This window comes from Rattus norvegicus, chromosome 18 (genome assembly GCF_021556685.1).
Source record: "Rattus norvegicus strain SHRSP/BbbUtx chromosome 18, alternate assembly SHRSP_T2T, whole genome shotgun sequence".
NCBI lineage: Eukaryota > Metazoa > Chordata > Mammalia > Rodentia > Muridae > Rattus > Rattus norvegicus.
Window position 1 is genome coordinate 73009124 of NC_141551.1, and position 14660 is coordinate 73023783.

Below are 14660 nucleotides of genomic sequence, written 5' to 3' on the forward strand. Positions count from 1 at the left end.
ATCTCCCAGTTTGCCACTGAAGAGCCAGGACTAGAATCTGGGACACTGGTTCCAGTTCCCTCCTGGGTCCCTGCCAATCCCCTTTCCCTCCCAGCCTTTCAGGAAAGGCTCAAAGGAAAGAACAGAGAGTGGCCTCAGAGAGCAGTGACCCACCTGGACCACCCCAACGACCCTCTGAGCCACAGCCATCATCTGAGGACATCTTGGTTTGGGCACAGCCAAAAGGAAGCAGCAGGGAAGAAGTCACAAGTTCTTGTGGCTTTTGGTCAGCAGCGCTCTGACATTCTGACTTTCTTTCCCCAGCCAGCCTTTATGCTGGAGGCGGTGTTTACCACGGACAGCAACCAGAGCTGACCAAGGCCCACACTCAGTACTCCTGACCTTCACCATAAGCACTGTTGGCTGTTCCTCCATGCCTCAGAGTTCCAACCAGGCCAAGATATCGCCTGAGCAATCATCTTCCTCATCACTTGCCCCCTTCCTGGCCATCGGCAGTCCACAGGGATTCTCTGAGACACCAGAGTAGACAGGCAGCCATTCCTTCATGATGTTTGTCCTGGAAGGATCTCTCTCAAGTCCAATCAGCCATTGTCATTTTTTTGGTCACGATTCATCCTCGGCTCACTTAACTTGGTGGAATTTCTCCTTTTATCTCTTAGCATACGAGGGCACTGAGATTGGCTAGGGTTGAGGTCAGGGTAGATTCTGAGAGCAGTGCAAATGATGGGGTGGGAGGAGGGGTGGAGGGAAGAGGGGAGGAGGAAGGGGAAAGGGGGAGAGGGAGGAGGGAAAAAAGGAGGAGGAAGAGGAGGGGGACCTGGCATTTTCTGCACACGATTAAGAGCTACAGTCGAGTTAGAATTTGGCAGATTTCCGCCACCTCCGCCATTCTGTCCTCCCATCTCTCTCAGTGGTACAGAAAGCAAACACTAATACTGTGTAACTTGGGACTTTTCATCTCCTTTTTCACTAAACACTCAGAGGCTCCCATGAGAGAATAGAGAGTACAGAAGGGGCTGGATGGTGTTAACTCTCAGATCTAGGTGAAGTAGGAGGAGTGGGGGAGATGGGAACACACGGTTGTTTCTCCCCAGTGGAAGGAGGCGGAAACTGAGGCACAGAGAAAGAAAAGGAATTTCCCAAGATTTCAGTAGAATCAGAGGATCACGAAGCTAGGGGCACCGGCCTCCCAGTCCAGCCGAGGAGCCTCGCAACAACGGCCATCTCTGAGGGTCTGTCTAATCAAGCAGGATCCTGGAGGAGGCTCAAGTTACTCCCAAGGTTGTAGACTTGACTTGAGCCCTAAGTGCTTACTGAGAGCACTTTAGCCAAGGCCGAGTCTACACTGCTGAAGCTATTCTGTCTGTATCATCTGGTTAATTTTTATTTTTTTGCATAGGGAGGCAGCGGCTACATTGCCTCTTTGTGGCAAGGTGGGAGCTCAGGATAGAGAGTTAGGAACTAGGGCGAGCAGGAGCTGCTGGCTCCCAGGAACGTGGGGTAGGCTGTAGCTCGAGGCATTATCCTTCCTGGTTCCGTGTGGAACCTAGGAAAGCTGCTGGGGCTAAGCCACAGGCCCGAAGACTGGGGAACCCTTGCAAGATGGGGAACCCGTTCACTGAACCTCCTCCCCTTGCCTGAAAGCCTCAGAAACCCAGTGAGACCGGCTGCTCCTTTTAAGCCCCACCCCCTTCTCAGATGCCCCTCCCACATACTCCGTGCACTGTAAACATGAGAAACAAAGCCCAAGGGAAAAAAAGAAACAAAAACAACAAACGAGGACCCCCCTCCCGCCTCCCAACCTGGGTGAAAAATTATCAACTTTTTCACCGTAAACAGGATTTGGCTTTTTTGTTTTTCACCTTTGTTTTTTTTTTTTCTTTTTTTTTCTTTTTTCTTTTCGCTCATAAAGACGGGAAGATTGGGGCTGTCGTTGGTTGGTTGGTTCGGTCAGGCACCAAAACAAGAAACTCAATGAGAAATATTTGGTGCGAGTTCAGTAATAGCGACATGTCCACCACAGATGACAAGAGCACCACACACGACATTTTTCTTAAGCTAACATGCTCTGGCTGCCATCCACAGAATAGCTAGAGACCCCTACATGGTTTCTACGTGGTCAAGAGGTATATACACAATCCCTCGAAGGACAGGACTGAGGGGCCGATCACCAGCTAGTACCCTCGCGATCGCCATCTCATCTAGTCCTCAGCAGCCGGGCCCCCCCTTCCCGCCCCTGCTCTGGGCACGGCCAGCTCCCTCCCCGCTGCACAGCAAGGCGATGAGGCAGTCACCATTCCGGATGGGTGGGTCCTCCCTACCCCTCCTCTCCCTCAGACACCTCTACCAACTCCTCTTTCCACAAAATGTGCTTGCAGGCTTCTTCTCTACGTCAAATGGCTCAGAAGGCAAAGTTTGGCTGCAAGGGCTATGGCCGTGGGGGGGACCTGGTGAAGGAAATGGGGCGTCCACTGGCTAGCTCCTCCCTCAGCTGTCGGCTCCCAGCTGTGTCTCAATGTCCACTCGGCAGATGGGGCACTTCTTGCTCATGGCCAGCCACTGGTCCACACACAGTTGGTGGAAGAGATGCATACACGGTAGACGTCTGGAAAAAAAGAGAAGAGTCAGGTGACCAGCAGCAGGGGCAGGGGGATGGGGACCACTGCGGATTTGATAAAGCAAGCTCTTGGAACCCAGACCCTGGGGTGAAGCTGTGGCTGAGGTGGGAAACCATGACTGGAAGTAAGTCTGAGTTCTCTTCCATAAAAGCCTTGGCTTTGTCCTAGACCCATCCAAGCCAATATCACACGCTGTCTCCCTGACTTCGTGCTCACAGTTACCACATCTAGAACATTCCTAACTTTACTAGTGCAACTGTGAGACACCATTAGCACACTTGGCACCCTGAGGTACACACCATGCGTGTGCCTCCTTTCTTGAATATGCGGGACAGTGACTAGTCTCTAAATCCCTGAGAGAAATGGGGGGAGGGGTGTCGAGGGAGGGGGGATGTGGAGAGTCAAGGAACCGGCCTCTTACCTCACATCTTCCCCGTCCTCCAACATAGACAGACAAATTGTGCATTTCTCATCTGTGTCTGACTCCTCCCCTTCATCTTTCTTGCCCTTGCTGTCCTGGGGTCTTCGCTGTGAATACAGAAAGAAAACGGTTTTAGTCACATGGTACAGAGTCTTGCTGGCAATTGGCTTTTGCCTCCTCCCACTCTGGTAGTCTCTCCATTCCCTAGAAGCCAATCTCTTTAAATCCTTACCCCAACTCTTCACTCTTGTTTCTGGAGAAAGTTAAAATCAGCTAAGGAAGAGGCCAGCAGACTGGGGTGGTGGTCAAGGGCCCAGTGTTTGCAAAAGAGACAGGGTCTTAGTCAGTCTGCCTTTGCAAAGCTATGGCGTGTGGATTTTGGCTTCCCCTGTCTCCTTCACATTGACTGCTTCCTCTCATACCCTGTTCAACATCCACACCAACCTCTAGGTCGAGAATTCTTCATTCACTCATTCATTCACTCACTCATTCGTTTACTCATTCACTCACTCATTCACTCACTCACTCATTCATTCATTCACTCAGTCACTCATTCATTCATTCACTCAGTCACTCATTCATTCATTCACTCATTCATTCACTCATTCACTCATTCATTCACTCATTCACTCATTCATTCACTCAGTCACTCATTCATTCATTCATTCACTCATTCGTTCACTCATTCATTCATTCACTCACTCATTCGTTCACTCATTCACTCAGTCACTCATTCATTCACTCATTCATTCACTCATTCACTCAGTCATTCATTCACTCACTCATTCATTCACTCATTCACTCATTCATTCACTCAATTCACTCATTCATTCTCTTTCCCACTAATGTCTGTTCATCTATACTCTCATTATGAACACAAAATTTCTCCACCACCACAATCTGAACCACTGTTTGACAACAGTTAAGAACGCTGCAGAAAGCTTTTACATGGTACACGTGGCCAAGTGCAAGACATGCCATTGCTGCTTAATCAATACTCTGGAGAAGGAGACAGCTAACCATTAAATTAAATTGGTCCACTTTCCATGTCCCTGTCCCCAACACTACAGACATCGGATAAGTCTGAGAGGGACCACAGAAGGAAAACCATCCATTCTGTCCTCTCTGGAGACAAACTGCAAAGTCATTTTCCAAAGAGTCATAAGATGAAGACCAGAGATTGACCCTGGAGTCAGACCCACGTGTCAGGATTTCCTACTCTGGTGGGAAGTGCAAAAGTTCCTACTCTGATTTAGCCTTGTGGTGCTCTCCCGGGGATAGAGCACACAAGGAAACCTACTATTCCTGATCGAGGCCTGGCTCATGTGCCCCACGGCAAATGATGCCAAACTTCTGCAAAGTCCCTCTATCCAGAAAACCAAGCTGTACCCATTGTCCTATACATTTGCCACACATGTGTTTTTAGTATTAACAGAGTCAGGATGGTCTGCCTGCTGAAGGGTCTGCTGTGTTTGTGGGAGGACTGGCCCTGCAAGAGAAGAATTGCCCAGCCTAACTGGTTTCCACCCCAACCATACGCCCGGATTCTATTGCTCTTCACCGTTTTTCATGACTTCCTTCTTGTGTCTTAATTTCAGATCAACAGCGTCTTGTTTAGCTATTTTTAATATTTATCTCTCTGTTTTCACATCATATTTTTTACTGTCTGTAATCTCTTCGGTCTTTCTTTTTCTCCATTGTCTACAGAACTTCCTTTTTGTTTTGTCGGAAGTTGTTTAATATACACGCTTCATCCACCTTTCATTTCATCAACATCTCTTTTTAACTTTGACAATCTTGATTTTTTTTTCCTCCGCCTATGACTCCGCCTCCGCCTCCGAACCCCCCCCCCCCCCCCCGCCTCTGCCTCCTCCTAAGCACCCGGATTAAAGGTGTGCTCCACCACACCTGGTTTGATAACCTAGATTTTTAATCTTATACTTGGCTTTCGTTCCTCTTCCTACTTCTTGTTCCTTTCGTATATTTTGATTGTATTGTCTATATTTTCTAGTTTTATCAGTAATAAACATACCTTTTAATCTCTTGAAATTTTTGACTGTTTTGAGATTTGGGTCCTAAGCCTTTGAATGTTTTCTTACCTTACATTCTCCCTGCTCCTTCTCTTCAGTGTGCTTCCCCTGGTGCTTTCTTGAGTTTTAATCCCCTAAATTTATCCATGCCCTTTATCTCAGGGACTCACGGTCCCCACTTGCTTGAATTGTGTGGGATGGATTAGGAGGCGTGGCCACCTAATTTAAAAGTCCACTACACTGCATGTTGCAACTTAGATGGGGTACTTTATCACCTGTTTTATCGCAACAGGTTTATAATTTTGTACCTAAACCGGCTTTCATTTTAAGTTTGTATGCCATCTTAAAAAACATCTTTTAAGTCTAGAACACCTTCTTTAATATTAAATGATTTAAGCTTAATGGTGAGACTATGACTAGTCTTTAACCCTGGTAGAGATTTGAGAAAGGGATAGATATTTGGGTATGTGGGAAGTGTAGGGACACAGCTTCCATAATTTACACAGTTGGCAGCAAGGTTTCTCTGAGTAACCCCAGAACTCTGTTGACAAGACTGATCTCCAACTTAGAGAGCTGCCTGCCCCAGCTTCTTGAGTTCTGGGAGTGAAGGCATGTGCTGCCGCCACCCTGCTGGATCCGAAATGCTAAGTGTTTGTTATATTATTAATAATAATAATAATAATAATAATAATAATAATAAAATGCACAGTCCTGATTTTAGAAAGTGACTGGACCCACAGGGGTTGGATTTATTGATTGATTAATCCACGATGCATTCCTAATTCGATGGCATTATTAGGCGGAAGGAACCAGGAGGTAGGACCAAGTTTAAGGAAGTAGGTCACTGGGGATGTTCCCTGGAAGGGGATGTTCCTTTCCCAGCATCCCTAGACTCTCTCTGCTTCCCAACTACCAGGACACAGGCCTAGAAACAGAAACAAGAAGCTGTGGACAAACTTATGAAATTCTGAACCTGTACTGTCTGGTTTTGTGTATCAACTTGACACGAGCTGTTGTGTCAAGGAGCCACCCTTGAGGAAATGCCTCCATGAGACCCAGCTGTAAGGCATTTTCTCAACTAGTGATCAAGGGAAGGAGGGTCCAGCCCACTGTGGGTGGTGCCATCTCTAGGCTGGTGGTCCTGGGTTCTATAAGAAAGCAAGCTGAGCAAGCCAGGGGAAGCAAGCCAGTAAGAAACATCCCTCCATGGCCTCTGCATCAGCTCCTGCTTCCTGACCTGCTTGAGTTCCAGTCCTAACTTCCTTTGGTGATAAACAGCAATGTGGAAGTGTAAGCTGAATAAACCCTTTCCTCCCCAACTTGCTTCTTGGTCCTGATGTTTTGTGCAGGAATAGAAACCCTGACTAAGACAGGACCCAAATGACTTTTCTCTCATTAAAGTTGTTTTTCTCTGGGATTTTGTCACAGCGAAGGGCAAGCTAACAAACCAGAGATCCCTCGTGTGTTTTGGTAAATGCCTCATATCACCTGTTCATACCACGATGCCACACAAGACCACTGTCTGCACTGAAAACTTCCTGGCGCTCTGCCTCTTCCTTCCCTCCACGATGACCATCACTGGTCCTTTGGGTTTATTTTATTTTATTTTTAACCTTTTCTGTAGTATTGTTCTCTAGAACATATAGTTCAGAGTATGTGGTTTACAGGGCCTGTCTTCTTTCACTACGTAGTGTATATTTAGCTCCCTTGACACTTTTGACGGCTTATTTCTTTTTATTGTAAAATAACAATCCACCGTGAGTGTTTACCTACTCATCCATTAAAGAACATTTTGGCGTCTTCCAAGTTTTCATTTGTTTTCATTGAAATAATGTTTTAAAAGCTTGGATTTCTGGATAACAGCCCTCCAGGCAGATTCTAATTCGAAGGTCAGTGAGAACAGGCCCTAGTTCTGTAACTTTCAAATATCCCAGGAAGAGCCCAGTCCCACACAGTACAGAGGCATTCCTTGTCCGTTCGTCCTTATGTAATTGAACTGTGAATTATTTTCTAAGGTGCACATTAGCCTTGTGTGCAGGAGCCCCTGTGCCCACAGGACTGATACAGTGTTGGGAGCGATGCCCTTGAAGCCCTCCATTATTGATGTTATTATTATGGTTAGCGTTAAGTATGACTGGGTTCATGGAAAATCCTCAGCCAGCTGCAGAAGACTAATAAAAATCTGGTGGTCAGGATGAATAATGATATGATAAAGTTCTGACCTTGCTGAGACATAGATCTGATGTCAGGATGCCCAATGTGATGACCTGTAACCTTTCTGAGAAACCAACATCCTGTTGACATCATCTGACCACATGAGTACTGTGTCCTTGGCCTGTGAAAATGTTTCCCACTTGCCCCCTCTCTCTGTTACCCCTGTTATGATATAAATTCAGCCTTGGGAAAAAATAAAATCGTTGCCTTGATCAGACTCTTGTCTTGGTGTCCTTCTTTGTGTCTCTTGTCCCCCATTCTCATCCAGGTACCCTCAGCACCCTCGTTGACAATACAGTGATGCTCCAGCCAACATCCACACATTCAACCTACATAGGGCTCTCATCCTCCCTCCTGACTGCATCCGAGGTGGACCAATGAGAAAACCCTGAAGCACCCGACAAGCTGTAGAGTATCTAGACAGAACAAAGGCTCCTGGCCTTTGGTCTGTGCCCCCAGCAGACAGCGAGGCTGGTTCAAGCAGACAACAGACAACTCCCTTCCCACCCCCTGACTGTAGAGCCAGCCGGCACAGCCTCACCTTCTTATACTTGTGGGGAAAGGTGAACCTCTCAATGGTGTTCTGTACAGCTCCTCGGGTCACGTTTCCCAGCCTGTCCTCGAGCTGCAGCAGCTCCTGTGAAAAGGGAAACACAGACACATGCGCTTGGTGTGCACAAACACAGATAAACATACGTGATGAGCGAGTGGGAAGATATGTGCAGGAAGCCGGCACACTGCCAGCAGGAAGACTTGTCTGGCGTGGAAACACCGCAGTTTCTCTTTGTGCCCTCTTTCTCTCTTACTTTCAACCCGAGGGCTCCCCACCACCCAAATCTATCCACTAGCCAGGTCAGGCAGAGAGAGTGGTCACCTAGTCAGTGCCCTACTGGGCAACCTACCTCATAGCTCTCCCGAACTGCGGAGGTGTGCCGGCTAGGATTTAGTCCCTGGAGGGCGAGGAAATGAAGCTGGGGGTAAGGGTAGTTTCGAATTTCATGGACAACCTGAGAGGGCGAGAGGGCGAGAACAGAGTGGATAGAATGACTCTCCCAGGCTTCTCCTAGGCCCAGTGAGCAACCTCTCCTGCCACAAGCGCCAGCCAGCACACCCGGGACCTGCTGCAGTCAGCAGGGCAGCCCCTCCTGCTCTTGTGTTCTACCCAATTCATGCAGAGCCAAGCTTGTGCGCATGTGCGTATTGTGCATTCCCGCAGTGACAGCATCGGAAGGGTTAGTCACTAACACAGGGACACTTTCCCTGACTGAGCACCAACTACACAGTGGTGCTGTTCTGAGCACCTCCCCCACCTCAACTGATGGAAACTGCAGGAACATTATAACCCCCGTCCTACTGATGGGGTGAATAAGGCGCCGGTAGATTAAATAATTGCCTCATGCAAGCAAGCGACCGAGCCAAGACTCAGACCCTGGCAGCTGGGTGGCAGGAGCCTCCTCTACTGTCTCCAAGAGCAACAGGATGGCTAAGGGTCAGCACCAGTGCCAAGGACAAAAGAGTCAGCCACCTGGTAAATAGCATTGTAATGCGGTGTCTCTAAGTAAAAAGAATTTTTACAAACCCACAGTGAACAAAATATTAGTCTTTTAAATACAGACTGTAGTAGTTCAAATGAGAACGGCTCCCACAGGCTCCCGTGTTTGAAAGCTTGGCCCAAACAGAGTGGTGCTATTAGGAGGTGTGGCCTTGTGGGAGTAGGTGTGGCCCTGTGGGAGTAGGTGTGGCCTTATGGGAGTAGGTGTGGTCTTGTTGGAGGAAGGGTGACATTGAAGGTGGGCTTTGAGGTCTCTATGGTCAAGCTACAAGCCTAGAGTGGCTTACAATCTCCGGCTGTTCGTGGCTCAAGATGCAGAACTCTCGGCTGCCTCTCCAGCACCCAGTCTGCCTTCATGCTGCCATGTTTCTCGTTGTGACAATAACGGACTAAACCTCTGAAACTGTAAGCCAGTCCCAATGAAATGTTTTCCTTTACAAGAGTTGCCATGGTAGTGTTGTCTCATCACAGCAATAAAACCCTACCTAAGACACAGACTCTAGTTCCAAACGTGTTCAACCCTGTTTCATTCATCCCTTGAAAACCCAGGCTAGGAGTCAGAATGGCTTCCATCAAGCCACACACTGCATAACTGGGACCAGTTACTTAACCTCTCTGGGCTTCAGCTTGCCAATGTGAATAGTAGACAAAATGCCTGACTGTCCCGGGTTGCTGGCAGAAGGAAGCAAGATTAGTTATGCAAGATGCTCATAACTGAGTCTGCTTGTAGCGAACACCCAGTAAGTGCTCCTTCCCCCAAGACACTGTCAAATGTGAACCATGGAGTCTCAGAGTTCACAAGATTCTGAGGGGCTGCTTGTCCAAGTGTCTTAGGATACAGGACACAAGGACTGAGAAGGTGGATTCTTTGAGAGGACAGCAGTGTGGAGTTGTCTAGAAATAAGACTTTCCATTGGCCTTTCGCAGCTTCTGTGCCATTTGCAATCCCAAACCCAACCTGATCTTTCTAGAACATTCAGGGTTCTATAGCCCCAAGAAGGCTGTCCCTGGGGAGGGGGTGGCCTGCGCTGTGACCCTCGCACCAGCCCTGTGAGACACACACAGAGCAGTGCCTACATTCACGCTCACAAAAAAAGTTGTCATATTCAGGGAGGCAGGAGCATGTGTGCGTGTGTGTGTGTGTGTGTGTGTGTGTGTGTGTGTGTGTGTGTGTGTGTATAAGGTCAACTTTCAGTGTCCCAGGAGCTGCCCTCCTTGTTCTGTGAGACTGAGGCTCTCACTAGCACCAGGGCTCACTGAGAAGGCAGGGCTGGCTAGCCAGAGAGCCCCAGGGATCTGCATGCCTCACTTCTCCAGCTCTGGTCTTCTAAGCACTCACCACCACCATGCCTAGCTTTGTACGTGTGCTGGGGATGGGACTCATGCTCTTACAGCAAGCATTTACTGACTGAGCCATCTCGGCCCCAGGACAGAGCCTTTCAGCACTGGGCATTTCCCCAAAGACCTTAGCATGTCATGCTTTTGGACCAGTCGCTCACTCCCTCAAGCTGGATTAAGAACTGGGGCTGAGAGTGGAGGGCAGCGGCTGCTCTGCCTAGGAGCCAAGACTCAGAGGACCCTGGGCACGGGAGGAGCATGGCCTCAGCTCTCCCTTGGCGTGTAGTGGGCAGAGAGTTCCCTTAGGGCTGTCACTCACCATCTGTGTGGACGAGGAGTTTCTGGGGAAGTGGTGCATCCGAGGAGTTGCTAGGTAATGCTGATAGTGTTGAGGAATGGGCCGCACCTGGAACTGGGCAGGACTCAAGCTGGCGGCATCCACACTGAGATCCCTGTGGGCACACAGCCTCGTGAGCTACTCGGCGGAGGGTTTCAGAAGACGCCTCAGGCATCAGCTTGGGGCAAAGTCAGAGCACACAACTGCCAACTCTGCCCCTCTGGACATGGGAAATGGCACTAATAACTCTTTTAACAAGAGCCCGCAGCAAGCCATCTCCATGTCTCCGTGTTCCTCCTGAACACGTGTCTGAGACTTTTCCGTCTGAGGCACCTGGAGCAGCCCAGACCATTAAGCTCTCTCCAAAGAAGAGGCTGAATGGAGCAGGTCAGATGCAGCACAAAGGCATCCAGGCAAATCTTCATCATTCAGTAAAACCACAGCAGAGGGAGCCCCTCTGCCGCTCGCTCTACAGGTTAGAAAACTATCCTAGCCCACCCGGGCACATTCCTAAAAGTTTGGGGAAACTCACCTCATTTAAACACAGGCCTCACTAAAACATCCCCAAGTCGGATGGAAACTATAAACCCACCGGCTCAAAGTGATCCAAAAGTTCTAACAAAGCAGCACAAAGGAAACTACCTCCGTCCAAGCACATACTACAATTTTACAAACCGATAAAGAAGCTTAAAATGAACCCATGGTTAAAGCAAGAGGGCCCTCCATAGCTGCAGATTCATCATAGATTCTCATATAAACGAAGCAGTCAGGAGAGAAGGAGAGAGCATCAGTAAGGGGGGGAAAAAACCTGTCAAGTACTAAGTCTGCACCCAGCAAAAAGGAACTTCAAACTGAAGATGAAGTGACGTCTTCCCAGACATGTAGAGGCTGAGCTGAGGCGGTGCTCAGAGGCCAGTTCTGCAGGTAAAGGTAAAGGCGGAGGGGTAGACAGAAGAAAAAATGGTTTCAGGTAAGAACTTAGATCGCCACAAAGGAAACAGAGGGGAATTGGGAGCCAATGAGACATGGAGGTTATTCTGGGTCTGTGGAGAAAACACACAGAGAGAAACCGGACCATCCTGTCAGAACCAAAAGCAGGAACACCACTAATGTGCACCAGGGTCATGGCAGAAGGACTCCTCTAGAAGAGGCTCTGCCAGCAGGGTTGGGTAATGTCAGTGGCTGTCACTATAGAAAGATATTGATGCCCACCAGATACACTTAAATGTGGGCTGAGATGATGCTGAGCATCAATTATCCTCTTTGAGGGATGTCATGGGGGCAGCTCTGACCTGGAAGACCAGGAGCAAGAAGGGAGACTCGAGCAGCCGTGCTTAGGAGTAACCAAATAATTGATGACTTTTCCATAGAGAAGTTTCCAGCAAGCATGTGAATAAGGGATTATTAAATTACCTGCCACCATTGTGCATCCTCCAAAGAAAAGATCCAGACAGAGATCATCAACTGATGCTGACATCACAGAAGGACAGGCAACCACAGTGTACTTTCTGACAGAAAAACACAATGGCGTCTGCTAAGAAATTAGAGAGGGGAAGAGATGGGGAGGGAGAAGGATAGTAGGGGGAGAGAAGGGGGAGAGGGAGAGAGAACTGGGGACTTTTTATGGTTTCTTAAGACAGGGTCTTATTCTGTAGTCCAGGACGAAAGAGAACTCACAGTCCTCCTGCCTCATCCTCCGAAATGTCAGGATTGCAGGCATGGCCTGCCACAGCTCCATTTTTGAGGACTATCTGGGGTGACATCATCAGGGTGTAGCAGCCAAATCTAGATAAGTGGAACTCTACAAGAGGAGCAAACTAGTTTCTTAGTGAGCTTTTACACACACACACACACACACACACACACACACAGAGAGAGAGAGAGAGAGAGAGAGAGAGAGACAGAGACAGAGAGAGACAGAGAGACAGAGAGAGACAGAGAGAGAGAAACAGACATAGAGAGAGAGAAACAGACAGAGACAGACAGACAGACACACACACACCACAGAGAGAGAGACAGAGAGAGAGAAACAGACATAGAGAGAGAGAAACAGACAGAGACAGACAGACACAGAGAGAGAGAGAGAAACAGACAGAGACAGACAGACAGACACAGAGAGAGAGACAGAGACACAGAGAGACAGAGAGACAGAGAGAGAGAAACAGACATAGAGAGAGAGAAACAGACAGAGACAGACAGACACACACAGAGAGAGAGAAACAGACAGAGACAGACAGACAGACACACACACACACAGAGACAGAGACAGAGACACACACAGAGAGAGAAATAGACAGAGACAGACAGAGACAGACAGACATACACAGAGAGAGAGACAGAGACAGACAGACAGACACACATACACACACACACACACACAGAGAGAGAGAGAGAGAGAGAGAGAGAGAGAGAGAGAGACAGAGACTAAAGGCATTTTTGCTACCAACCATGGTTCTAGGTAGCAGACTGCTTTTGTGCCTCACTGTAAGTCCCTGAAAATCTAGGCAGAATATATACAACATCTGCTCTCAGAGGCTGCATGAACCATACAGAGCTGCAAGCCAGGTGACCCTACAACTCACTGCCTTTGCCCGAAAAGGTGCATCCAAACCAGAGAGGCACACTGGTACTTCAGCAGAGTCCGGTGTTCTCTGGACTCACTGGCTTACTGCAGGAGTCTCCCTGCAGGGGAGCTGAGGTCTCTGAGATTCCCCGATGCACTGTTCCGAAGAGCAGGAAGCTGCACCACAAAAGAGGTTTCAGAAGATCGCTCTGGAGCTCTGCACTGCCCCCTCGAGGTTTGGCTGAATAGCAAGTTCTGTGTGTATAGGGCAGTGTTTCTCCACTTATAGGTCGTGACCCTTTGGGGTGGAATGACCCTTTCACAGGGGTCACCTAAGACCATTGGAAAGCATACATATTTACATTCCGATTTGTAAAAGTAGCAAAATTACAATTATGAGGTAACAACAAAGTGATTTTATGGTGGTCTCCACCACATGAAGTCACCACATTAGGAAGGTGGAGAACTGCTGGTGTATGGTGACATCGTCCCACAGGCTGAGCGAAAAGCGCCCACGGAAATGGTGAATGGTTCCCCAAAATCAGACAGATAGAGAAATGTTGGAAGTCTATGCTTGAGAATGAGACTTCTAGTGGATCACTAAGGGCATTCAGCAGAGCCCAGAACAATCTTGTAAAGCTGGCCCGTAAGCTCCATCAAGGCAGATCTAGAGCACTTGTTACTCAGGGGTATTTGAGATCTGCCATAATGAGACTTAACAAAGCCTCAAGCGCTTCCACGAGCGCCAGAACAAAGTTTACCAACACTCTGCAAACGACACGAGCAAACCCACTTATTCAGTAACCTACAGCTCAGGATGGCCGTCGATCCACAGGAGATAACTTCATGTTAAAAAGAAGGACAAGTGTCCTTCAGTAGGGGAAAAAAACCTCGGAAATACCCCAACTCGCGAGAGTGACGGTCATGGTGGGATGCGCAAATAAAGAGGCTAAAAATAGCCATCATTTTCAAGTATATGGACAGAAGTGGAAGCATGGGAAAGAGGTTTCAGAAAATTGCCTAAGTGGATCTTCCTGGGATGAAAAGTGCAACGTCCGAAATGGAAACTTCACCGGGCTGGGTCAAGAGCAGATTTAGATTAGTGATTTAAATGGACAGAGATAAAAACAATCTAAATGAAGCATGCAGACAAAAAGAAAAAATGCAAGCAAATTAAACCTCAGTTTAATTTGATTAAGACCACTGGTTTAAAGCAAAATTGTTAGTATTGTGCTAGTTATAGTATATATGCACATATACATATACATACATACATACATACATACATACATACATACATACATATAACCATAGAAGGAATAGCAGAGAATGTATAAGGAGAAATGTAAATATACAGTTTTTAGTGCATGGTTCTACTTCACACAAAGCAATATAACCTATTTAGGGTAGGGTGACAGTATACATATTCGTAAGCTAAGTACTAATAAACTAAAAAAAAAATAAACAAATTAGTGGCACAACTGTGAGCCTAGCATTCTAGCATTTATTCCTAGCATTGAACGAATCCAGAAGAAGGCACACGATAGACAAAGAAGACAAGGTAAACAGAAACAAAGCACAAGACAG

The 14660-nt window shown here is 47.7% G+C and overlaps 1 protein-coding gene across 1 annotated transcript in view; it reads right to left on the reverse strand.

Moving 5' to 3' along the window:
- Nucleotides 1–1880: 1880 nt before the first annotated feature.
- Ark2c (arkadia (RNF111) C-terminal like ring finger ubiquitin ligase 2C) overlaps nucleotides 1881–14660 on the reverse strand; it is a 111323-nt gene continuing 98543 nt past the window's right edge. The window contains 5 exon segments of the mRNA NM_001164505.2: nucleotides 1881–2605; nucleotides 3040–3146; nucleotides 7825–7920; nucleotides 8186–8290; nucleotides 10493–10625. Coding sequence (NP_001157977.1) covers nucleotides 2488–2605; nucleotides 3040–3146; nucleotides 7825–7920; nucleotides 8186–8290; nucleotides 10493–10625 — 559 coding nt within the window. The 3' untranslated portion in view covers nucleotides 1881–2487.